The 25,095-nt window shown below is 51.1% G+C and overlaps 1 protein-coding gene across 4 annotated transcripts in view; it reads left to right on the forward strand.

The window, feature by feature from the left end:
• GFRA2 (GDNF family receptor alpha 2) overlaps positions 1–25,095 on the forward strand; it is an 84,897-nt gene that overhangs the window by 24,279 nt on the left and 35,523 nt on the right. For all 4 annotated transcript variants that reach the window (XM_035720402.2, XM_035720407.2, XM_049100964.1 and 1 more), the window contains one exon: positions 8,055–8,409. In XM_035720402.2, the coding sequence (XP_035576295.2) occupies positions 8,055–8,409 (355 nt within the window). The remainder of the gene's footprint in view (positions 1–8,054; positions 8,410–25,095) is intronic.

The raw sequence follows: 25,095 nt of genomic DNA on the forward strand, positions 1-25,095 counted from the left end.
TCCTTTTTTTTTTTTTTTTTTAAAGATTTAATTTATTTATTCATAGACACAGAGGGAGAGAGGCAGAGACACAGGCAGAGGGAGAAGCAGGCTCCATGCAGGGAGCCTGATGTGGGACTCGATCCTGGGTCTCCAGGATCACACCCCAGGCTGCAGGCGACGCCAAACTGCTGCGCCACCAGGGCTGCCCCCTCCAGGTCTTTCCTGTTTTACAAAGTGATTTCACCATCCACCTGGTGCTCAAGCCCCAAACCTAAGAGTTTTCCTGGATTTCTCTTTCGTCCCATTTAGCATCCCACCTATCCTGTTGTTTTTATCTCTAAGTTATATACAGAATCTTTGTAGTCACTACCCACCTGTGGCTTCTCTTCTCTCTTACTTCTGCTTCGTTAAGGAAGCTTCAGCCACTTTACTCTTCCTTTGGCACACACCAAGCTTATGACTGTCTCAGGGCCTTTGCACCTGCTTTTCCTTTTGCTTGGGATTCTCTTACCTTGGATTTTTTTGTGTGTGTTTCACTCCTTCTGCCCACCATTCTTTCTCAACTTGGATGTTACCTCCTAGGACAGAGCCTCCCATCCCCCAGTCATTCTCTTTTGAATTCCCTTAGTTTATTTTCTCTGTAGCATGTATTAGCACTTTAAATTACCATATTTATTTGATAATATGTTTATTATCAGTCTTTCTCTCACTAGACTGAAAGCCTCTGGAGAGAAGGGACTCTGTCTTTTCAGTTCATAGGTGGATTTCTAGAGCATGTCGTCAATACCTGAACATATTTGTTGGTTGACAGCTAGCTGTGTGTGACTGACTGCCAGCCAACAGGACCTTGGGGTCTGCGCATGGAGGAGGCAGGTGTGGCTGTGAGTCCTTGTTTATGCGAGTGTATTTCTATGCATATAAATGCTGTGTTTGCATGGGACCAGGGTAGACTCCTTTTAGCCTGTTTCTAAAGGAGGTGGGATGGGAATTTCCTCACTCCCTGCAGCCCTCAGAGTCTTACACTCTGTGTGTGTGTGTGTGTGTGTGTGTGTACCAGGGGGGTGAGGGTTAGCAAGAGAATCACAAAATATAGACCATATAGTTCAAAACCTGTCATTTTTCAGATGAGGAAGTAAGACCCAGAGAGGGTCAGGCTTTATCTGGGGATTGACACGTTGGGAGAGTCAGAGACAGAATTAAGCCTCCAGCTTCCACTTTAGTGGCAGAGCTGTGGAGTATGGCACAGAGGCCCAGGCTAGGCTTGGGGCTGGACATTGCAGCTAGAAGTGAGATTAGGGGCAAGTGACCAGGCTGGCAATTTCTTGGAAGGCCAGAAGGGGAATAGAAATACCAATACCCAGCACCCCATTGGATTACAAGTATCACAGAATGGTGAGCATCTTATTTTACTCCCACAGGGAGAGGCTTTTTGGTGGTTGGAGAGTCTACCTTGATGAAGCTTCCAGTTGGGTTGGGGGTGAAGCCTCAGGGGGTGTGCAATAGAGACCCATCAGTTGCCTTCTGCTGAGGGTGGGTTTGGTAAATATGCTGGATCAGATGTGTGTGTATTTGAGGAGTGGGCACTGGCAGCTTAGCCTCTCCTCCAAATCACTGGTTCTGCAAGTTGGGAAGGCAGCCTCAGAATCATGCAAGAGCTTGCAGAATCCTGATTCTCAGGCACCAGGCATAGAGTTTTTGACAAGGAGGCGTGGGGCCTGTGCATTTGCATGTAACAGGCACTTTAGGTGACTCACAAACGCACCAAAGTTGAAGAATCTCAACTGTAAATCAGTTATTTCCTTCTGACTGCACGCACCCTGCTGCTGGAATGGGAGATGGGCGTAGGAATAAATATTTTTATTTTAATAGCAGTGTATTTTAACACATATTAGAAAAATTCAGAACTAACATAGATATTATCATTTAGGATAAATCTGGTTAGGTATTAAAGAATTTAAAGGGGTGCCTGGGTGGCTCAGTTGGTTAAGTGTCTGACTCTTGGTTTCTGCTTGGGTCATAATCTCAGGATTGTGAGATAGAGGCTGAGGGCATGGAGCTTGCCTGAGATTCTTTCTCCCTCTGTCCCTCCTCCCACTTGTGCCTGCATGCATTTGCTCAGTTGCTCTCTCCAATCAATCAATCAATCAATCAATCTTAAAAAAATTTAAAAATTGACAATTGAAGACATTTAAACATTTTTTAAAAAAGATTTTATTTATTCATGAGAAACACAGAGAGAGGGAGAGGCAGAGACACAGGCAGAGGGAGAAGGAGGCTCCATGCAGGGAGCCCGATGTGGGACTTGATCCCGGGTCTCCAGGATCACACCCTGGGCTGAAGGCGGCACTAAACCGCTGAACCACCGGGGCTGCCCAAAATTTAAACATTTTATTTAAAAATTAAGAGATTTATTTAAAGGAGAAATTAATTCAACGTTCATATGTGTGGTACTGGTAACGTGCCAAAATTGATATAGGTGGACCAAGGTGACTGCGTTGTGATAAACCCAACTTGATATAAGTGTCACACAGATATTTCAGGATTAGCAGTTTGAAGATCTAGGGACAGATGGTCATTGGCTCAGGGCAGCACCCCAGGAGGGAAGAGGGGAGGCAGGGGAGGCTTGGCTGGGGAGAGGGAGCCCCTCTACAGTTGTTCCCTGGCCCTGCCTCATGGAGGGGCATGAAGAAGCCAGGGTGTGTACCCAGGGGCTGGACCTGGGAGGCTGAGTTCCCTGAGGTTCTGTAAAGTATCAAGGTGGTTAAATCCCCCCTCACCCTCCCTTGGCCCATCTGGGCTCCTCACAGCAGACCTGAGAGACCTGTGTAGGGAGGAGCAGAGTGAGTGTGGAGAGTAGGCTGGACCAGGCCTATGTGGACTTCTAGCTCCTGAATTCTTAAATTTTTTTTTTTTTAATTTATGCATGAGAGACACAGAGAGGCAGAGACACAGGCGGAGGGAGAAGCAGGTTCCATGCAGGGAGCCCTATGTGGGACTCGATCCCAGGACTCTGGGATCACGACCTGAGCTGAAAGCAGACGCTCAGCCACTGAGCCACCCAGGTGCCCCTAGCTCCTGAATTCTTTGCAGGTCCTGTGTGGTCTCTGCTGGGTGGTATGGGAGGCGGGTAGCAGGGGCCTCCCTCCCTCCCTGCCCTTTGGACATTTTAGTCAAGGGGCTGAGCCCCTCGCTGGGTGAGGCTGCTATTTGCAACCCAGCACTTTCCTCCCTCCTCCCCAAGTGGGGTCTCCTGAAGAGAAAAGCAAGCCTTCCGGACCCAGGGGAGAGGCGGTCAGTGGTGAAAGCGAGGGGGTGGTTGTGGGAAGGGGCCGTCTGGTGGGCCTGCCCGTCTCGGCCCCGGGCCTCCTGGCTTGGAAGGAGAGCTGAGCCCAGGCCAGCCTCCGGGGCCGAGCTCCCCCAGGGTGGGCATCCGCCCCGGGAGGGTCGGAAGGGGCATCATCCCTGTAACCAGGCAATTGCTGTTACTGTTGCCACATTTATTGTTTTTTTTTTTCTAGGAAATTTACCAAGTTTTGGCCCAGGGGTTTACATTTCCCGCCCCCTAGCACAAGCTCTCACTATTCAAGTTCCAAATGGAAGGCACTGAGGCTGTAATTACAGCGGCATTAGCTCAGAACACGCTGAGAGGAGCAGGAACAGAGCACCTGGGGAACCTAAAAGCAGCCACAGGCCCAAATTAGCTGCTGCTCGGCGTGCGGCGTCGCCCCGCGCCTCTCCGGGGGCCTGGCCGTCCTGGCGCTCCTCCACCTCCGCCCCAGGCTGCTTCGCTCGCTCTTCCCTTCCGCCCGCCAGCGTCCTGACAGGTGCAAGGAACGTGGAAGAACCACCTGGCTGGCGGGGGAGATGCCCCCAGAACAGCCTTTGTGTCGACAGGCATCCTTGGATCCTGGCCCCGGCAGGATGGTGTGGCCACAGCTCGGGGGTGCGGTGGGGACGGCCTGGGAGGCCGCACCCCATTGTCGACAAGCCTCTTCTGTGCTCCCCTGGGCTCCTCTTTCAGTTTCCATGTCCTGGCATCCTGAATTGCCGTCGGCTCCCCCCCAGCTTTTGCCCCAACTCTTTGTTCACTCGGCCTGGGGACCCACTTTGCACTCTTTTTGCTTCCTCTGACTCATCCTGTAGGTTCAGCAGAGATGTCACCGCTGCTGCGACCCCTGGGCTGGGCACGATGCTTTCCTCTCTGCTCCTACAGCAGCCTGACTTCGCTGATGCAGAGTTTAGCACTGCCGCAGCCTGCCCCCTTGTTCCCAGCTGGGGCTCTGAGGAAGTGCTTGGCACCTAGTAGGCCTTCAGTAAAGATTTCTTTATCCAGTGAATGGGAAAACCATCCTCGATTCCCTCTTTGCCTTAATCCCCTTTTTGTTTTCACAAGAAGAAGAGAGGGAACTTCTCTTTTTCCACCTTTGTAGGGCTGTTGTTGGCAGGGTGTCGGGGTGAGGCCCAGTCTTTGTCCCTTGTCTCCTGACTTTCACATCTGAGCCCTTCTGGACCACATTGATACTTGACTAGACATGGCCTTGCATTGACCACTATTGTTGGCTCCACGTCAGTTTGGCTTCTTTAGTAATATTAGCCAACAGCTTTCGAATACTTGCTAGGAATTAAATATCGTCCAAAGTACATTTATTCTTTGACTTGTTAAATTTGTCTGCAACACCTACCACGTACCAGACATTGGGAAATATGGGTACTGCAGTGAGTACAACCAGTAAAGCCCCTGCTTTCACGGAGTTTGTATTTGACACAAACAAACAAATGACGAAGGAAGTGTATACTATGGTAGATGGTGATGAGTTGTGGGAAAAAGAGATCAGAGTAGAGGTAATGGGCGTGGCTTCTTATTATGTATAGTGGTTGGGAAGGATTCACAGATTTGAGCAGAGACTTGAAAGAAATGAGGAAAGGTAATGGGGAGGAGCATTCCAGAAAGAGGAAGCAGCAAGTGCAAAGGCCCCGAGGTCAGGGCATGGTCCAGGAAGAGCAAGGAGGCCATTGTGGCTCAAATTGAAGAAGTAACCAGGAGGAGTAGGAGGGGAAGTCATATAGAGCAGTGCTGGCTAACAGAAATATGAGTCACCTATATAATTCTAAGTTTTCTAGTAGCCACATTAAAAAAGTAAAAAAGAAGCAAGTAAAATTAATTTTAACAATACATTCGTTTAAAATATTTCCATAATATTATTGTTTCAATATGTAGTCAAACTAAAAAATTATTAATGAAATGCTTTACATTATTATTTTTTCTTAGTAAATCTTCAAAATCTGGTGTGTATTTTCAGAACCTGGTATGGACATCTCATTTCGAGCTAGCCACATTTCAGGTTCAATGGCCACATGTGAGTAGTGGCTACCATGTTGGATGGCACAGATATAGAGCCTTGAAGACCACCCCCAGACCTGAGTGAGATGGGAATCCACTGGAAGCTTTGGGGCCCAGGAGCGTGATCTCTCTGCCTTAGGTTCTAGAAGGTTCACTCCAGCTGTGATGAGAGAGGATTGTTTTAAGGTAGAGGGTGGAGTGGGTGCAAGGACAGGGAAGGGAGACTAGGAACAGAGGCTCTTGCCAGCATGTGGTGATGATGGCTTAGACTGTGGGGGTGGGGAGCAGGGGTGGTGGGGAGAAGTGGTTGGATTCTGGATGTTTTTTGGAGGTGGAACTGCCTGGTTTTCCTGACATAGTGTGTGAATACAAGAGGAATCATGGAGGTACTGAGATTTTTGGCCTGAGCTACTGGGAGGGTGAGTTATTTTCAGAGGGAGGAGGAGGCCTGCGCTGGGGAAGAGCCTCGCAGGGAACATATGGGCTTGATTTGGGGCATGTTAAATTTGAGATGCAGGTGTCAGCCTTGTAGGTAGAGTGGGCAAGCAGACAGTTGGACATACGGATCTGGGGTTCAGAGGGAGGTCTGGGTGGGGGCCAGCCATGAGGGCCATAGAGAGTGGGTGCATATAGGAGGAGGCTGAGCCCTGGAAAAGGTGGAGACTGCTCAGACAAGTGCAGGGTGGGTGCAGGAAGACCACAGAGAGGGCAGGCCATGAGGAAAGGGAGCCATAGGGGGCCACCCACTGTGGCCAGTGTCCTGATGGGCTGAGGAAGAGGATCACTAGCAGGAGGGGGAGGTAAATGCCAGGCTGCAGCAGGTCTAGGTGAGACCAAGAGGGGAGAAAGAGACTGCTGGTATGCACAACTCCATTGAGGGGTTTTGCTTTCAAGGAAGCGGAAAAATGGGGTGGTACCTTCACGGTGGGTCATGAGGAGGCTTTTTTTCTTAAAGATGGGTGGTGTAACAGCTGATGAGGATGATCTTGTAGACCGGGCAATGTTATCATGTGGGAGAGAGAAAAAAGTGAGCCATCTCATTCATACTTACAAGAATGCTATGTGGTAGGTACTGTTTTGCAGGTGGAGAAACTGAGGCAGAGGAAGTTGTTGTAGTTTTTTTTTTTTTTTTTAAGTCACTTGTCCAGAGCCACACAGCAGGGCCATCCAATGCAGATGGCTCAGTTCTAGAACACCCAGTCTTAACTGCTGTGCTCTTCTGCCTCTTGCTTTCCTAGCTAGATTTGTGAGCTCTTCAAGAATGGGACCACCTCTTACACATTTGTCTCTGCCCCAGCACCTAGCAGAGAGAGGGCTGTGCAGAGGTGGGGTTTGACAGATGGTTAATGACCCAGAGACCTGAACACAAGCAGTGGTATTGGTAATGCTCAGGCACCTGCGCTGGCCATGGGAGGGGGGCATGGCATCAGCCTTCCTCATTCAGTGTCCTTTCCACCACGTTCCAGGACCTTCTGTAAGGTGGGTGGTACTCACTAAGTATTGGCAAGCATTACTGGGTGGATGAAGATTGAATAAAAAGGCTGTGGCTCCTCCATCCTAAAAGCTAAGCTGATGTTGTACACAGTGCTGGCATGACTGGGTTCCTGCTCTGGTTTACCAGCCAGTGTGCTGGGGGACCTTGGGCAAACCCTTGCCCACTTAGTGCCTTAGTTTCCTTATCTGTAAAATCAAGAGGTAGGATTAGGTGATCTCCCATCTGGCTCTCACCAGAATGTCTCAGGTGGGCACGTGCAGACTGGATTCCTGTCTCCCTCCTCTGTCATCAGGATGGACAAGAGGCTCTCTGTAGGTGAGGGTCAGCTGGCGGTGGAGGATCAGGTGGTCCTTAGAAGAGCTGAGACTTGTGGGATGATGGAGTAACCACCACAAAGGGAACCCCACAATTCCTGAGAAGTCTGCTTTTTGTCCAGGACATTCCACTCCATGGACAGTGGTACAAAACTTAGAGCCATGGCACTAATGCCAAGGTCACAACCTCCAGCACATATACCCTTTGGCTGATATGTGCTCAGCCCTGTTAGAGTCCGAGGCTGACCTTTACCCTCCACCTCATGGTGCCAGGGCTTCCGCCTGGCAGAAGAAAGAAATGGAAGAAAACCTTTCCGTTTTCGTGGTTCTCTGTACTAACTAGCCACTGTAGAGCCCCTGCCTTGGGACAGTTTGAAATGTGTAGGGACAGTTTCAGTGGCCATATGGTGGGTGTGAGGATGGTGTAGTGGTGCTATTTGTGCTCCGGCTGCTGAAGATGCCTTGATGAGAATTGTCCCTCCCTAAATGCCAGCAAGACCCTTGACCAGGAGCCTGCTCCAGTGTGCTGCTCCTGGGTGCTCAGGGGCCTGGGAACCCAGCCTGCCATAGGTTGTATGATCTTGAGCCAGTCATCTTATTTTCCATTACTCACATTTATGAACATGACTATGAACGCTTAGTTGCTTGCCATTTTGGTTGTTATAAGTTTTAAAGAAGACTGAATTAGCAGTCCCCATCCTCATAGCTCCCTGCAGGTATACCAGGTGTTGTCCTATAAGCCCATTGTGGACCTGCTTATTCGGTCATTTAAATCCTAACTGCCTATTAGGTGTCCCCACTTCACAGATGAGGAAACTGAGGCAAAGGCTTTTTGAACGCTGGGAGGTGTTCCCAGGGAGCAGGTGCTATGGTCTTCCCATGCTTGTGCCGGCCTGTGACCTGCTCGCTCCTTCCCCTCCAGGGACAGGGGCAGACCCGGCGGTCAGCGCCAAGAGCAACCACTGCCTGGACGCTGCCAAGGCCTGCAACCTGAACGACAACTGCAAGAAGCTGCGCTCCTCCTACATCTCCATCTGCAACCGTGAGATCTCGCCCACCGAGCGCTGCAACCGCCGGAAGTGCCACAAGGCCCTGCGCCAGTTCTTCGACCGGGTGCCCAGCGAGTACACCTACCGCATGCTCTTCTGCTCCTGCCAAGACCAGGCATGTGCCGAGCGCCGCCGGCAGACCATCCTGCCCAGCTGCTCCTACGAGGACAAGGAGAAGCCCAACTGCCTGGACCTCCGCAGCGTGTGCCGGACCGACCACCTGTGCCGGTAAGCCTGCCACCACGCTACCGCTTTGCAGCTCGAGGGCCCAGCAAAGAGGGGATTCAGGTATCCGCCGACCGAATTGCCGGCCACTCATTCATTGGGTGCAGGTTCATGGTTTCTGTGCCTGCTCCGCGCTCTGCTCATGCTTAGCACTGTGGGAAGCTGCAGGGAGCAAGCCCAGGAGTGTAGAATTTCAAATCCTAGACCTCTAGAGCCTGGACTAAAGGGACCTTCAGTGGATTCCATCCCACCTCTGCAGGAGGCCCCCACCTGATGTCCTCGTGAGGTCACGTGGCCATCAGGAAGGGGCTCTCAGAAATCACAGAGGTGGCTCTTTGCACCCTGGTGGCAGAGCCAGGCTGGTTCCGGCCTGCAGCGCGGGTCCGGGTCTGGCTGCCTGGGTTGGACTTTTCCGCTTCCTAACTGCCTGGCTCGGAGAGAGTTGTAAACATTTCTTGAGTTGCCGTTCCTTCACCTGCAGACAGGAGTACAAATGCCCACATCACAGGGTTGTAACGTGAGGATTAGATGAGGTGATGTGTGCCCGAAGCTTGGCACAGAGCCTGGCCTAGAGGAAATGCTTAGTGAGTGTAGCCTAATCATTAGGAAGGTTTTTTTGATCGTCGTTACAGGGAGTTGAAATTTGCTTCTTTACAGTTCTTGTTTGTTGTTAAGCATTTATCAAGCGCCTGTTGCACCCAGCACTAAGTTGTAAGGCCTGGGCACGCAGAGGTGAACATCGTGCTCTGCGAGGAATAGCCAGTCCAGGGGGTGGAGACAGAGAAGACAGTGATCCCTGTGCAGTGGGGCGAGGGCTGTGGGCTCTCAGATGAGGCACTGCAGGTGGAAATCGTGGAGGGACATCTGCCTGGGGGTCCAGAGGAGGGGGCGTTGAGCTCAACCTTGAAAAATAGGAAAAAGAAAGCCAGAGAAGGTTGTCAGCTGGAAAAGCATATGCAGAGGCTGGAGGGTAGGGGAGAGCCTGGCCTTATGGAGAGCTGCGGAGGGTGGGGGCATGTGGAGGGAGGGCTGTTGGGGTGGGGGGGGGGAGGCCACAGGCGGGGCTGCTGGAGGAACAGAAGTCACGGTAGTGCAGATATTCAGAGATTGCTTACTGTGTGCTGGGCGCTGGTTTGTTTTTTAAATTTTTTAAAAGATTTTATTTATTCATTCATGAGAGACACACACAGAGAGAGAGGCAGAGACACAGGCAGAGGGAGAAGCAGGCTCCATGCAGGGAGCCCGATGCGGGACTCGATCCCGGGACCCCAGGATCACGCCCTGGGCTGAAGGCAGGCGTCAAACCACTGAGCCACCCAGGGATCCCCTGGGCTCTGGTTTATTATATGGTTTATCTAATTTAACTCTCACAATAAAGCTACGAGGTAGATAACTATTATCATCTTTATCTGTCACACAAGGAGATCGAGATGCAGAAAGTACATCGCCTAAGGTCACACGGCTCACACGTTTCAGAGCCGGAATCCATCAATACTGCTGCTTACCAGTGTAGTGTACTGGCCTGGACTAAGCAGCTATAGGAGTGGAGAGAAGTGTATCATTTCAGATATGATTTGTAAGTAGACTTGCCCGGACTGGGTGATTGGTTGAAAGTTCCTTGGAGGCAGAAGTCATTTCTGTTTTGTTTACTCCACGCCTCATCCTGCACAGAGAGCCTGGCACATGGTGAACACTCCACAAACATTACTTGAATGGATAAATGAGCGGTGACCGTCATGTTTCCTAGTTAAATACTCATGGGACGAAGGACCCATTCAGTGTGGGGGGCGGGTTTTGGATGTGCAGCATTTGTGGTACCTGGAGGACCAATGCCATCCCCTTGGCAATGTCTGGGGGCATGCTCAGTAAAGGGGCTGGGGTGGAGAAATGGGCTTGGGAGTTGTTGGGTGCCTCGTTGGTGATTAAAGCTCCAGCAGTGAGTGAAATGGTGCAGGGTGGGTTGGTGGAGTCTCGGCTGGAGATGCCTACAGACTTGGGCATCCTCAGTGTTTTGGTGATAAGAGAAGCCATTAATGTGGACAGTGAGGTGGAACTCTGCCGAAAACACAAGTTCTTTGAGGAAGTGCAGAAGAAGGGGGGCTTGTGACAGAGAGGCTCGCAGGTAGAGAGTGAACCAGAATCCAGAAGAGACGGGGGTTCCTGAGGGAGGGAGGGTGGGAGACATGGCGTCTCATGGTGTGTGTGTGTGTGTGTCCATGGGAGGGAGTGTGTATGTGTATGTGAATGCAAGAGTGTATGGAAGTGTGTGTATGCTGTGTATATGTGAGGCGGTGTGTGAATGTAAGTCTGTGTGAGTGAGTGAGTGAGTGGAGGCGGAAGCTAGTTGCAGTTGATCTAGGTCTGGCAGGAGGCAGAAGTGGAGGCGAACCTTCTTGTTGGGGACTTGCATGAGAGGGAGGGAGAGAGACAGAAACAGAGAGAGAGGGCAGCCTGGGTGGCTCAGTGATTTAGTGTCGCCTTCAGCCCAGGGTGTGATCCTGGAGACCTGGGATCGAGTCCCACGTCAGGCTCCCTGCATGGAGCCTGCTTCTCCCTCTGCCTGTGTCTCTGCCTCTCTCTCTGTTTCTCATGATTAATTAAAAAAACCTAAAAAACAAAAAACAAAAAACAAAAAAAAAAAACAGAAACAGAGATACTGAGACAGAGCCTGCAGAGGGAAGGGAGGCCTCTGTGCCATGGGAATATGGGGGCCATGCTGGATGAAGGGGAAGCGCTTAGTTGGGTTTGGAAAACAAGCCCTGCCTGAGTTCAGAGATGGGCCTGATCCCCAGAGCTAGCTGCAGGCTCTGGAAAGCTGTGTAGAAGGTGGGCCTTTCTGTTTTGCTTACTTAAAAAAAAAAAAAAAATAGGTGTCTTATCACCTACAGACACTGCTTGAGGCAATTTAAAAGAAACTATGCGGGGGCACCTGGCTGGCTCAGGGGCACCTGAGCGGCTGACTCTTGATCTCAGCTCAGGTCATGATCTCAGGGGCCTAGGATCCAGCCCCGTATTGGGCCCCATGCTCAGCAGGTCGTCTGCCTGAGGATTCTCTCTCACTTTCCCTCCCCCTGCTTACACTCTCAATCTTTTTCTCTCTCAAATAAATAAATGAATCTTTAAATAGTAAAATACAATAAAATGAATCATACATACACAAAGAGGATGGTCAGAAGAAGAAACCAAGAGCCTTGTAAAGGAAGTTGGGAGCAAATGCTGCAGGTGTCGGATCTAGCAGTCACTGAGCGGAGCTCTGAGCCTCGGGTAGCTGGGATAGAGCAGGACCTTGGTGAGCCGCATGAGTCCCAAAACACGATGGAAGGGAGCAAAGCAGTTCTTGCATGGAGATGCATTCTCTCCTTCTTCTAGGTGCTAACATGACCTGCCAGGCCGCCTCACACAGTGTATTTGCAATGACAGCAGTGACCACAGGACCCATGAACAGTACCGTCTCTAGATGTTTGAATTGGGTCAAGAATAGAAATTCTAGGTGCTCCAGGATGTGATAGGGTTGCCTGCATCCAGGATGGGGCTAGTAGGGCCTGGGGCATTAAACAGCATGGCCAGGTGTCCTCTGTGGAACTTTGCCCATGACTCAGAGTTGAGGCTTAAGGCAGGGTTGGGGAGGTGCACGTGGGTGAAACAGACTGATAGGTGGTGGATGGAAGTGGTTGTCGTGGACACCCTCGAGCTAGAAGACATACTCTTGGTCTCCTGGGTGGTCCTGGATGGCCCATTTCACTCGTTATGCCTTCCTTTTCTTCACTGATCACAAGGGGATGCTCACCCATCTCCAAGGACCCCTCCACAGTTCTGAGTCTGTTGGAGCAGCCTTCTCCCCCTGCACCTCCCCTTGCGGTTCTGTTCTTGGAGAGAGGAGCTCTTGGCACAAGAGGACACAACAGAGACACCTCCTGAGAGGGCCTGGGAAGGCAGATTTGAAGGACCTAGGGGCAGGCCTGGAAGGAGAGGGGCTCATTTCCCCCCCATGCTCTTGCAAGCCTGACATACTGACCCATGGACCCTTCCCCATGTCTGCGGAGGAGCCCAAGGAGGTGACGGGTGGCAGGAGGGGGCATGTGGAGAAGAGGCAACCCAGGCTTCATTCTGCACTCTGCCCAGGAAGGAGCGCCCTCCCTGGCATTGGATCTTTTTAGGTTTCTGCCCTCCAGGGTAGGCACCGCAGGTGGAAATCTTCACTGTGAAATGGGAGAGCCCATTGCTGTGGTGTTTGGGCGAGGAAATGGAGACTTTGAGTCTTCCTTTTCTGGATACTTTAATGGACAAAGCTGGCTTTGATGGGGGTCATGACAAAGCTTCTTTGAGCTAACTCTTTGGGAATGAGGCCCTTGCCTGCAGGCATCTCTCAGAACATGCCCTGTGCTCCAGTGCTCTAGCACCCAGTCCTCACTTTGCCAAGCCTGCCTCACCCCCTTCACTTTCCTGCTGGGGGTGTTGGCCTGGCTATGCTTCTTCCTGAGTGAATCTTGGCCCAGGGTTTCTGGCAGGGGGCACGGGGGTGGGGGACAGCTCTGCCAGAGTTCACCTCACCCGGCACTACATTAAAGCAAGTTTGTTAATCTGCTTTGGGGCATACCCGGGGCAGGCCTTGTACATCCCCAGTGTGATATTTAACAGACTCTTCTGTGCCATCTTATGAAATGTCACTAACCACAAGGTGTTGGGGTTTGAAGAAGCCTTTGGTTAAGCAAAGACATCTCCTTACGGGGCTGGGGTTCTGGGCAGCACTTCAGAATCTTCCCCTGATTCTTTGGATCAGGATCAGCATGGAAGCTTCCTACTCCAGCCATGTCTCTAGCCTTTGTCTCGTTCATATCCCATGAGCCTTCAGAACTGTAAACTTAAGACAAGGGGAGGCTTTTCCTTTTAAAGTCTCCTGATACGGAGTCTGAAAAGCCCGGAGAATCTCTTGGAATGAATCCATGGAATTTGGTCGAATTCTCTCACCCCAGCTCCACAATGGGCCATGACCTACTTTTTTCTTTTCTTTTTTTCTTTTTTTTTTTTTTTTTAAACCTGATCTTTTGATTGCTACCCTCCACTTACACTCATTATGAGGATGGTCTGGACTATATGTGTGTGTGCATGGGGGCAGGGTATATGGGGCTGGAAAGTTCTGGGAGGATGATTCCGTTGTCTTGTAAACCGTGTCCCCTCTCAGGCCTTGTTTGGAAGAGGCTGTCTGAAATGCCGTATTCCTCTTGGTCTCCCGAGAGGACATAAATAACTCGGTGCTGGCCCTGTGCCATATCCTGGGCTGTAATTTAACCTCTGGATGCTGAGGATGGGTATAAATAGATTCCAGCCTGGGGCTACCCTGGCTGCCTGGGTTCCTTCATGCAGTGGATGCTGTCCTGGTCTGGGAGGAATGCTGGGAAGGCAGAGGGATGGGGTCCTCTCCATCAAGGTTATCCACACGGAGTGGGGAGGAGTCCCTTGGCAGGCTCGCCCTCTTGCTTAGCTTGGGGGCATGTCTGGTATCTGCAGGCAGGCAGTATATTTGGGCAGGTCTGGATTTGATTGGTGTGGCCCTTCAGCTTCTTTTGGATTCTTTATAAAATCTGTTGGCTGACAGTTTTAGCGGGCTATCTCTACACAGCAGCAAATGATTATTTGCAGGGGGTGGTGGGCTCTGGGGCTTCCAAGCCTTTACTTCTTTTAAAGGAAAGAGTCTGGAATATCGTGAAATCATATGCAAAATTTCATGTGTATGTTTGAGAGGGAAGTACGGTGCTTTCATTAGATTCTCGAAGGATTTCTGGACTCCTCAAAGCTCTGTCTTTTCTAGATGTCCAGCTTGGATTGGCTGCCTGGAGGACTGTGAATGACTGACTGATTAGTGATGTCTGCCACAGGCATGGGTGAGGCAAACTGGACGCTCTGCGGGAATCCAACCAGTGTTCCAGGGCCCTGTGGGTCACCTGGAGCGGAGGAATGTGGGTCTTCAGGACTTTCCTTTATTCATTTGACAGCTATTTATTGATCATCCACTGTGGGCCTTGTGCTGGGATTAGAGTTAGTAAAGTAGGTGGAAGTCCATGCCCTCAGGGTGCTTACGAGTCTAGTGCCAGCATGCTGTCATTATTGCCTCTGCAGCGAGAAGAGAGCCACACAATCAGCTAGATGGTAGCATTTCTGCTCAGGTACTCTTGACATCACAGTTCTGGTCTGCTACCTACCAGGTCTTCCCTGGGTCACTTTGGTAGCACTGAGGGCAGCCCTTGTGAAGAGGAGCCACATACACATGAACCTGGCTTAGGGCCTGCCAGGCTTGAGCAGAGCTCGGAGCCCCAAATCCCAGTCTTTCTCCAGGAGCGCCATGGGGTAGAGAAGTCACCATCTTCCTGAAGAAAACCTAACCAGCAAGGTTGCTAGTGGATGGAGACTCTACATGCGGGCAGCATTGTGGGATCTTCAGCCTTGCCAGAGACCCCCAAACCCATCTTCCTACTGGGGATCCCATGCTGGCTCCTGCTGCTGGCCTCAGTGAGGGTCCTGCTTGCCCAAGGATGCCCAAATGACTCCTCTTGGAATTTCCTGTGGCACATTGAGACCAAGCTGGAATGTTGAATGTCATTTTAACTGAAGGCTCTGGGAAAATAAATGCGGTGGGAAGCCACTGCCTGCATATCTAGTTTACATCTTCCAGCTCTGCCCACTGCAGGGGTCTTAGCATGGCTGGGCAAAGAGTGCCTTAAACCTTTATTGTCCAGGCTTGCTGCATGGATATCTGGGCTCCGTAACGCTCACACCCCACAGAGATGTGGTGGTGCACCCCTTGTCTAGCAGAGGCTCCCACTTGTGGCATTCTGCATGAGAACCCCTCCATTGCTGGATGAGCAACAGGAGGAACGACCATTTGGAGGAGACGCCACTAACGCAGAGAATCGGAGTACAAGTCATTAAGGTTTGTCCACACCAGAAGCATCACCTCCACTTGTATGTGTGTTGCTTACATAGGACCAGGGCACACTTTCAGCTGCTATCATCTTGCATCGTTCACTGAGCTCCTTTTTAAATAAAGGCACAAATTCCATCATGGGGGCTCTCCCCTCATAACCTAATTACCTTCAAAACCATCACACTGGGGATCAGGATTTTAACATATCAGTTTGGAGGGACATGAATATTCACTCTATAGTACGAAAACTTACCTTCCTTCAAAGCCTGTGTGGTCCTCATCTCCTAGCTATATCTTTTACTGATACTTTCTAGAACTTGTCTGTATCCTTCATGTGCCACTGATCACATGACCTTCCTTTAATACTTTATTGTCCCAGTTAGGTCTCTGGTTTTTTCCATTCTTCTATTACTACTGTGTTGACTTATATATTTATCAAATATTTACTGGGTGCTAGGCACTGTGCTAGACATGAGGTACTTACTGAAGGATATAGTTGAGATGGTCCCTGTTCCCCTGGAGCTTATTGTCTGATGGAGGAGATAGTAAACAGATAAATATATAACTGGCATTTGCAAAATGAGTGGGACATAGAAATAGAGGAGCTACTTGGACAGCGGTCAGGAATAGTTTATCTGAGGATGTGATATTTATATGGAGACCTGAAGAATGGAGAAGCCAGAGGTAAGGCAGATAGGATAGGAGAGAACATTTCATGCAGAAGGAATAAATAGCATGTGCAGAAGTTTGGAGCTGGGAGGGAGCCTGGCATTGCTGGAGAAAATTAAAAGAGGCCAGTGTGGCTGGAGCGAGGGGGCCCCAGGAGGGAACAGGAGGGGGAGGTGAGAGGAGGGAGGCAGGGCCAGCTCATGCAGAGCTTGCTGGCCACTGCAAGGAGTTTGGATTTAGTTGTAGGTTGAAGTATAGTTGACATACAGTGTTTTATTAGTTTCAGGTATGTGACAGCGATTTGACAATTCTATACATTACGCAGTGTTCACTAAGATAAGTGTAGTCACTCTCTGTCACCAGACAAAGTTATTACAATATTATTGACTCTGTTCCCCATGCTGTACATTACATCCCCGTGACATATTTGTTTTATAACAAGGAATTTGGATTTTTTTTTTTCTGAGCACAATTAGAAGGAAGCTTTGAAGCCAACTAGGGACATTATTAAAATTAAGATTACTTGGGCTACTGTGTGGAGAGCCACGGGAGGAGGCAAAGAGCCCGGGAGGAAGTTATCCTACTATCGCCAGACCAGAGGTGATGGCAGCTCAGTCCAGGGGGTGGCCGTGTGCAGGGAGATAAGTGGGCAAATGTGAGATATTTTGAAGATGGAAATGATATACCTTGATGTGGGAGTGAAGAGACGAATTGAAGGATAACCTGCTGGCTTCTGGCTGGAGCAGCTTGGTGTGTGATCATGCCATTTTCTGAGATGGTGAAGGCTTAGACAGGGAGATAAATCAGGGATTCCATTTTAGGCATGTTAATTTTGAGATGCCTTTGAGACATTCCTATCTGGAGCTTGACGGGGGTTATAAATTCTGGGGGTCATTAGCATATTTCTGGTATTGAAAGCGAGGGCAATGGGCAGGGTCTCCTGGGAAAGGCTAGCCTGGGCAGAGGCACTGAGAATGTACCTAGCACCTATAAGTGCCTGGTAAGGGGTTGGGGGTGGTGTTATGGTGCCCCAAGGTGTCTGAAGGAGATTTGTGAGAAAGAGGGAGAGGACAGCTGTGTCAGATGCTGTGGAGAGGTCCAGAAAGATGAGGGCACACAGCTAATTATTGGATTTGGGAAAGTAGAAGGCACTGGTGACCTCTTCCACAGCGGTTTGGGTGAAGAGGTGATTGCCGAAGCTTGATCAGACTGAAAGAAATGTTTGTCAGTTGGTTGGTCAGAGCTTCTTGGGAAAGATCCTCCAGGAAAGGAAGCAGGTGCAGCATGGGGAAGTTGCTCCTCTGTTCAATGGAGAAATGGCCAAGGGGACCCCAACCACTGGCTTGGCTTTGAGAAGTATAGGGTGGGAGTCACTGCCACCATGGGCATGCTCAGGCACTCCCATGGCACTCTGCAGGGCCACACCCTGGGCCAGAGTGAGGCTGTGATTCTGAGGCTGCTCAGCCTTGGGGAGAGCCCGTGTTGTGAGCTCCATTTGTGTCACGGTCTCTGATGCTGACTCTCACACTGCAGTACGATTAGGACTCTAATCCTCACCTTGCATGTCCTCCCTGGGCTCTGAGGGGCTGTGATATGGTTGCCATTGACTCAGTTTTTCTAGCTATCACCAAAAGCGTCCTTAAAATACAAGAAGAGACCTTTCTTTAAGCCCCTTGCCCTTTTGAAAAACCTACATGAACACCCTCCCAGAGAAGACAGGCTGGGCTGCCCGAGGAAACTTGCTTTTTCAGCCTTCTTCGGCAAGGAGGTACATGCTACAACATTGAGGAACGTTTGAGAAGTGCCTCTAGGGCTACTGCATGGGAATTCCTCTCTGTGGTGCTCAGGGGTGGGATGTGACTTTTCCCATGGTCAGCTGGGATTTGTTCTTTGTCTTCTTGGGGTGATAGCCACAGGGGTGAGGCAGCCCTGTTCCCCTTCTTCCTGGTATCCTAGAGCTGGATGTCCACATGGGGGCCCATGGAGGCTTTTATGGAAGACTCACAGCCCTCATGCAGGTGGCGCAGTCAGCCCAAGGTTTCTGAGGTGAGGAAGCATAAAACCATTGGTGCCCTTACCTGGAGTAGAAGCAGGACAATGAGGTATGCATAAAGAGTAAGATATCCACTCTTCATTTTGGAGCAATGGGGAATCTTGGGATAGTGGTTCACAGCTTGCCTTGCCCAAGGTGCATTGCTTTAGTCTGGCAGGGGTCATCTCAAGCGTGTGACTCCTCCACCACTTGGCCTGTGGCGGGTGCTCTCTGAGCTCTGTGACTTGCTCAAGAAAAGATTCCCCAGATTATATTCTTCAAAGGGTGGAATGAAGCAGCTGGAGTCACAGTCCTGGCTTCAGATCCTCACCTTGGCAGTTGTGTGAGCTTGGACAGTTTCTTTAACATCACAGAGCCTCTGTGTTCCTCATCAAAATAAGGGCAGTAACATGATGCCACGTTGAAGCCTGGTAACCCATTCAGTGGAACTATTGTGAATGCTTAGCACCCAGGACACTCAGGTAAACCACAGGCCTGCCCTGTACTGGATGTGAGATGGAGGGCTTGCCTCACTGAGGCTGGCAGGGGCCATTGTGGAGGGCAGCTTTGGGTGGGGGGAGATACCTGAGGCAAGTTTGAGGGAGGAATAGGGCCTACACAAGGAGGCAGGCCTCGTCCTTACAGGGGGAATGAGTATGTTATGAAGTGCAGGCTGAGAGCCAGTTTGATTTTCTCCAGAAGACACTGGGAAGTCATGAAATGTTTTAAGCAAGAGACTAACATGATCCCGCCAGTGTTTTGGAAAGATTTCTTTTGCTGCTGTGTACAAAGTGGTTTGAGGAGAGTGAGGCTGGAGACAAAGAGGCCCCACTGGGACCGTGTTGCGATGGGGCCTCTGGTCAGGCCAAGGCAGAGGGCTGGTGCGGAGAGACCGGGTCAGAGACACTTCGGAGATGAGGTCAGTCCCAGGAGACCTACAGGATAGGGACTGGAGGGAGGGGGGAGTCCAGACTGATGCCATGGTGTCCGGTCTGGTGGTCTCCTGATTGGTAAAGCCATCACCTGAGAGAAGAGAAGAAGACGAGGTCTAGGCCCAGAGGGAAGATGCCTGGGTTTCAGAGCTGTTGTCGGCAACAAGTGGAAATCCAGTGAAGTGTTTGTGTATGTGGGAGTTCCGGAGGGAGGCCGGGGCTTGGGATCAAGATTATGGAATTAAGGGAAGTAATGCAGGAGCGCAGTGAGCGTGGGACCTGGCACACAAGCATAAGGTAAACATTAGTTCCTTCAAAGAGCATGTAAGCTCATTTGGGGAGACAAGTCTCACACGTGTGAAAACATTAAATATGAAGAGGAGGCCCCACTTAATTAGGTGTTACAAGGATTAAACTGCATGCCGCAGGCATTCAGAGAAGAGGAGCCTTGGGGCTTGAAGGGCCATGGAAGGTGCTGTGGAGTCAGGGTCTTACGGCTGGGGTGGGAGGGAGGGCAGGGTGCTGTAGGGGCAGAGGCTTCCAGGGGAGGGGGACAGGAGGGAGAAGCAGGTTTGGGCTTGGCTTGTTCTGGGCAAGGAGAAATGTTCTGTTTGGAGCAGAAGGTGCTGCAGGTGGAGGGAGGAAGGGGTGTGTGTGTGTGTGTGTGTGTGTGTGTGAGAGAGAGAGAGAGAGAGAGATATTGGAGCTTTGAGATGCCCTGGGGAGACATAGAGCACATAGGGTCTCTCCCAGCTCCTCCCAGGCCTTCCTCTGTTGATCCCAATTTCAACAGACTCAGGGTTTTCCAAACTTGTTGCTTAGTAAGGGGAAGAAATAGAGTCAGGTGAAAAGCGTCCTGGATTAGGAGTTATATCCTAATACTGTTGCAGTCCTAGTACGACGTTTTGCAGACACTAGACTGTGATCTTGCTGAAACTGGGATGGGTTGCTTTTTTAGGTAGTGAGTTCCCCATCCTCAGAGGTACCAAGCAGAGGCTTGAGCTCCCTCGCCAGGCTCAGATAAGTATCAAGTTTGATGGGCTTTGTAGGTTCCTTCTGAGCAGGTGTGACACAGATCTCCTGTCTCTTGGGGCCAAGTGAAGAGAATGGATTATTTGAGCCAGGAGGCTCCCTCCCTTCCCTTTTCTTTCTTCTTTTTTTCCTCCTGATTTTTAAAATGGAATTTGCTTTACCATTTTTGCTGATTATAAAAGTGATATGCACTTGCTATAACACATCGTTCAGGCAAGATAGGCATACTAAAGAAAGTAGGAATCATCTTTGACTCTAACACCCTGAAATAAGCCATGGCAAACATTTTGGAGAAAATATACTTCTAGACTTTTTAAATATGCATACACATATTTTAGTAAAAATGATGTCATGCAGTACATGCTGTTTTGTAAGCTATTTTTTTCCTCTAAATATATTGTTAACAGTCAGCCTTTGTTAACATCTCCATATATGCAGGTTTACCCAATTTCGATGGCAGTCTGGTTTTCCCCATGGGTTTGTGTCCCTGGGGATGACATGCCCCCTTGGTTCTTTGTACACGTGTGCATTCACTCTTATTATGGGAGAACCTTGTGTCCGGATCCAAGCCTGCGGGACGGTAAGGGACGGCACATTCTAGGCCCTTGGAGAGGAAGGGGTACCAGACAGCAAGGCCCTCAGAGAGCTCTTGGGTCCTGGACTCAGGACTTCCTCAAGACAGAGGGAGGGACTGGTTTGTGGCTCGTTTCTCTTTGTGGGTTTGGGTTGCGTTCAGCTGGAGTGGGTCACTCATGAGAGCGTGGTCTGTTTCCTCTAACTTCTCAGAGGCAGTATGTAGGGTGAGGACTGTAATGGAGCAGTGAGTTTTAGAATGGAATATGTGAAGGCCTCTTTAGCAGCTATCCAAAGACAAGGAAGCATGATGCCCAAGGTGGAGAATTTTAGGAGTCGGTATGGGTGTTGGCACCATTAAAACGTAAGCTAGCTGGTGGTGTTGAGAGTGAGGGTGGTGGGGCCCACCAGTGAAGCCTGGACTGGAGAGTACTGGCAGGCCGAGCCTGGAGGGAAGGTCTGGGGCGGTGGCATATTTTCTCCACTTGGTTTTCCTAAGTGCTTTGCTTCTCTGGGGGAGTTTTAAGTAAACTAAGCAAGGATCATTGCCTGCTGCTCGCTAATCCTCCCCTAGTTCCAGCAGGGATGATTGGAAATCCCTGAGAAATCAACTAGTAGCTACCGAGTGGTAACCAGTGAGCTCAGAAGACCTGGGGGCCCCAGCAGCAGAGGCAATTAAGCTGCCAGCTTGCCCTGCTAATGGACCGAGATGCAGAGCTGTGCTTGGAGCACAGGTGGGCTCTCATCTCCTAGAAGGTAGGCAGGGCGAGAAGAAAGCTGGGCAGGTGAACAGGTCTGGGGGGGCCCCTGCCTCCTTCTTCCCCCTGCTAGGAATGTGTCCACAGAAACCCTGGGGGTGGAGGAGGCACTTGACCACCTCTTCTGCATGTTCCTCCTTTTGTATTCCAGTTGCTTTAATTAAGGTCTATGTCTTTAAGGAAATTGGGCTGGTAGAGGGGTCCTCAGAGAGAGAACCAACCCCAAGCACCTTCACTGGCCCAAAGGTGGGAAAGGGAGAGCCCTGAAGGTCCCTGTCCACTGGCCTGAGCATCCTCCTCCCTTCTGTGCTGCTGGAAGGAGGGGTGGCTTGGAGGAACCCTGGTGTGATGGTGTATAACAAGGGGATTGGCAGGGGTAAGGCCTTGGTTTCCATGTCTTTAGTGTTCCTCAGCCTTATTCCCGATGGGAGAATGGTGTGTTGTCTGGAAGGTGGCAGCTACAGGAAGAATAAGACATTGTACCTGAAAATGTGTTTTTGTAGAGCCCCATAAGATCTGTGAGTTCAGGGGATCCCTGGGTGGCTCAGCGGTTTGGCGCCTGCCTTTGACCCAGTGTGTGATCCTGGAGTCCCGGGATCGAGTCCCGCATTGGGCTCCCTGCATGGAGCCTGCTTCTCCCTCCTCCTGTGTCTCTGCCTCTCTCTCTCTCTCTCTCTCTCTCTCTCTGTCTATCATAATAAATAAGTAAATGAATCTTTAAAAAAAAATCTGTGAGTTCACTTGGAAACAGAGCTGTAGGAGCTCTTGAAGCTTATCTCAACAAAATTTCATCTCTGGATAAAGAAACTGAGGTCCAGGGAGGTAAAGTTATCTGCCCAAAGCCACACAGCTCAAGAATGGCAGAGCCCAGGCCGAAGGGCAGGTCTTACCTCCCCGGGCAGGGCAAGGCATCTTGGCCTGGCAGTGGGTACATTGGACAGGGAGTCAAAAACCGGGGTCCCAGGCTTCAGACATGGACCATTTCTGAGCCTCAGCTCCCTTATTTAAAAGAGTGTCTCCCTTACAGGGCAGTTGTAGAAAATAAGAGATCAGTGAAGGTGCTTGTAATGCTGCAGAGAATCCAGCCCCGATAGCCCCTCCCTGCATGTCTGAAAGTGTGATGTGGGGGTGTCCAGGTGGCACAGGCGGTTGAGCTACTGACTCTTGGTTTCAGGTCGGATTGTGATCTCGGTGTCATGAGATCGAGCCCCACTTTGGGCTCCTTGCTCAGCGGGGCGTCTGCTTAAGATTCTCTCTCCTTCTGCCCCTGTCCTCACTCAAGTGCACACATTCTCTCTCTCTCTTTCCTCCCTCTCTCTCTCAAATAAATAAAACTTTTTAAAAAGTGTGCTGTGTTCACCCCCACCCCCAGACAGAGCCCTGGCCTCTAACCTGGGGAGGAAGGTGGGCAGGGATGGAGACACTGGGCAGATCCCTCAGACCTGGGAAGGGGTGGAGTACAGGGAAGGCTTGGTGCCTGAGTACTTGCAAAGCCCTGAAATCGCTTTTGGCTTCTGGCCGTGGACAGAAGGTCGAAGACCAGTTGGATCATGGGCTAGACCAGACCTCTGCTTCTTTCCTTTTCCTTTCAGTTCTTTCCCAGGGAGCCCATCAGACAGTCCGGAGCCCCTGTAGTCCTGCCAGAAGCCCAGCCAGTCCATGGGGGACTACAGGCTGAGCAGGAAGGGCTGGTGGGGGGGTGTCCAGTCAGCGCCCCCTTCACCCCGCCTTTCCGCATAAGGACTCATTCCTACATTGCTCATGTCCCCCGCCCCTCTCTCCCCTTTGCATCAACATCCTAGAGGTCAATGGCAGAAAGGAGGAGGGAGAAACAGAAACGATGATGACTTGGATTTTTTTCTCCTGTCGGAGCCTGGGGAGGGTGGTTGTTTTGCTTCCTGGACCTCAGCGGAGAATTCTCTGCCAGACAATCATCTCGGCGCTTTCATTGCTTTCTGATGCTCCTCTAACTGCACAGGGTCGGCTATTAAATGGTCATCAAACCTCAGCCTCTATCCCATCAATAGTCATAAAGTTGGGGAGATAAAAGCCATGAGTTTTCCATTATAGCTGAAAGCAATGCTGTAGATAGCTATTTTCTGAATGCTGCAGATAGATGTATTTTAACTAGAGCAGGGTTTCCAGTGCCCCCCAGCTCAGCCGTGGGCCCTGCTGGGCTTGGATAACCTGCCAGGTAGTTAGAATGGGGTGGGGTGGGCTGGGGGTGGGGGGAGCCAGCGTGTTCTCTCTCTTGTTTCTTTTCTCCTTGGAGACTTGAAAGGGCCCATCTTCAGGTGTGGGGTGCTGAGCAGAGGTCACAGTGGTGGGCCTGTGGGCTTCAGCCCTTCATTCTAACCACATGCTGTGGGTAAATGCAGGGGTCATCATCTGCTCATTCTAATGACGAATGACGCTCCTGAGCTTGGGCTGTGGGCAGGCCAGGTGCCTGGTGATCTGTGGGGCTTCTGGGGAGGGGCAGACTGGGTCGGTGTGGAACGGGAGTGGCTGCTGCCCGAGGAAGCTGGGAGGCGGGATGGGATGCGGAACCTTAGGAGGATGGCCGTTCCTGATATACAGTCCTTGTAGCTTCTCACAGACGAGCAGGCCATTTGGAAATGGATTTTGCAATCAAACACCTTGGCAGTGAGCAGCCATCAGATAAGTCCTCAGAATGAACTTTTCGAAGCACTCAAAGCCCGGGCCCCTCCTGCCTCACGTTCCGAAGAGTCTAGGATTTGAGGCCCCTGCTTCTGGTCCCTTTCATGGCACTCCTTCTGGGCACCTGGGCTCAAGCCTCCCTGGGCATGTAAGTTGTCTCTGGGATCTTGCACGGGTGGGCCCCCCTGCAGAGGATGTTCTCCTGTGAAATGGAAAGTGCTCATTCATCTCAGATGACCCTCGGAGGTCATCACCTCTTCGAAGCTTCTCCGCCTTCCAGGAAGCTGTGTTCTGTTGCCTGTGTTCCAGCACTACTTTGTCCCAACCAGTCAGAGCTATTCTTAGGATGCATTGTACTTGTAAAGTGTGTGGATTTTACTCCGCAGCACTCTGGGGTCAGATCACATTTCCTGATCTTTCTAAACCAGCTATAGCTCCCCCTTCCCCCCACCATCCTGGTTGGCAGGAAATGCAGTCCCAGTGAATTGAGCTTCCCTTGTCTGTGGCATGCTGGGGCCCCCGGCCACCGCAGGTGGGGGAGCCTCAAGGGGGGGGGAGGCTGGTCTGCGGCCTGTGGTGCTGCTCCTCCTGCCAGCCCCACTGACCATGGGTCCTTCAGCATTGGCTGGGTAGCCCTGGGCCATCACCCCTGTGAACTCTGCTGACTCCAGACTGGCCCAGAGAGGCCCTGCAGGTACTTCCCTCAAGGCTGTGGGGTTCCCTGACCCGCTGCCTCAGCTGGGCCCCGGGGCCACGGCCCCAGGTTTCTTCTAGCCCGGGGAGGTGGCCTTCTGTCTGGCGCCGCTCACCAGGCCTGGGCACCTCTGGCTCTCAGCCTGCTTTCGCAAATGAAAATAAGGCCTTCCAGTGGCAGGGCCACCCAGGCCTCCTGGCCTCCGAATCCTGCTCACCTTCTAGAAGGGGCACGTGAGCGTGTGGGGAGGAAAGGGAAACACCTCTCATCGTCATCATTCATACTGTGCTGCGCCTTCCGTAAGGAACGTGAGGCCCAGCTGCCTGTTCCAGGGCTTTCACCTGCGTGCACGGCCCACCGAGTGCGTCTCTCGAGCTTGTGCCGGCGCTTGTCCGTTTACCCCGGCATCCAGCCCAGGG

Source organism: Canis lupus, chromosome 25 (assembly GCF_003254725.2).
Source record: "Canis lupus dingo isolate Sandy chromosome 25, ASM325472v2, whole genome shotgun sequence".
NCBI classification, from domain to species: Eukaryota; Metazoa; Chordata; class Mammalia; order Carnivora; family Canidae; genus Canis; species Canis lupus.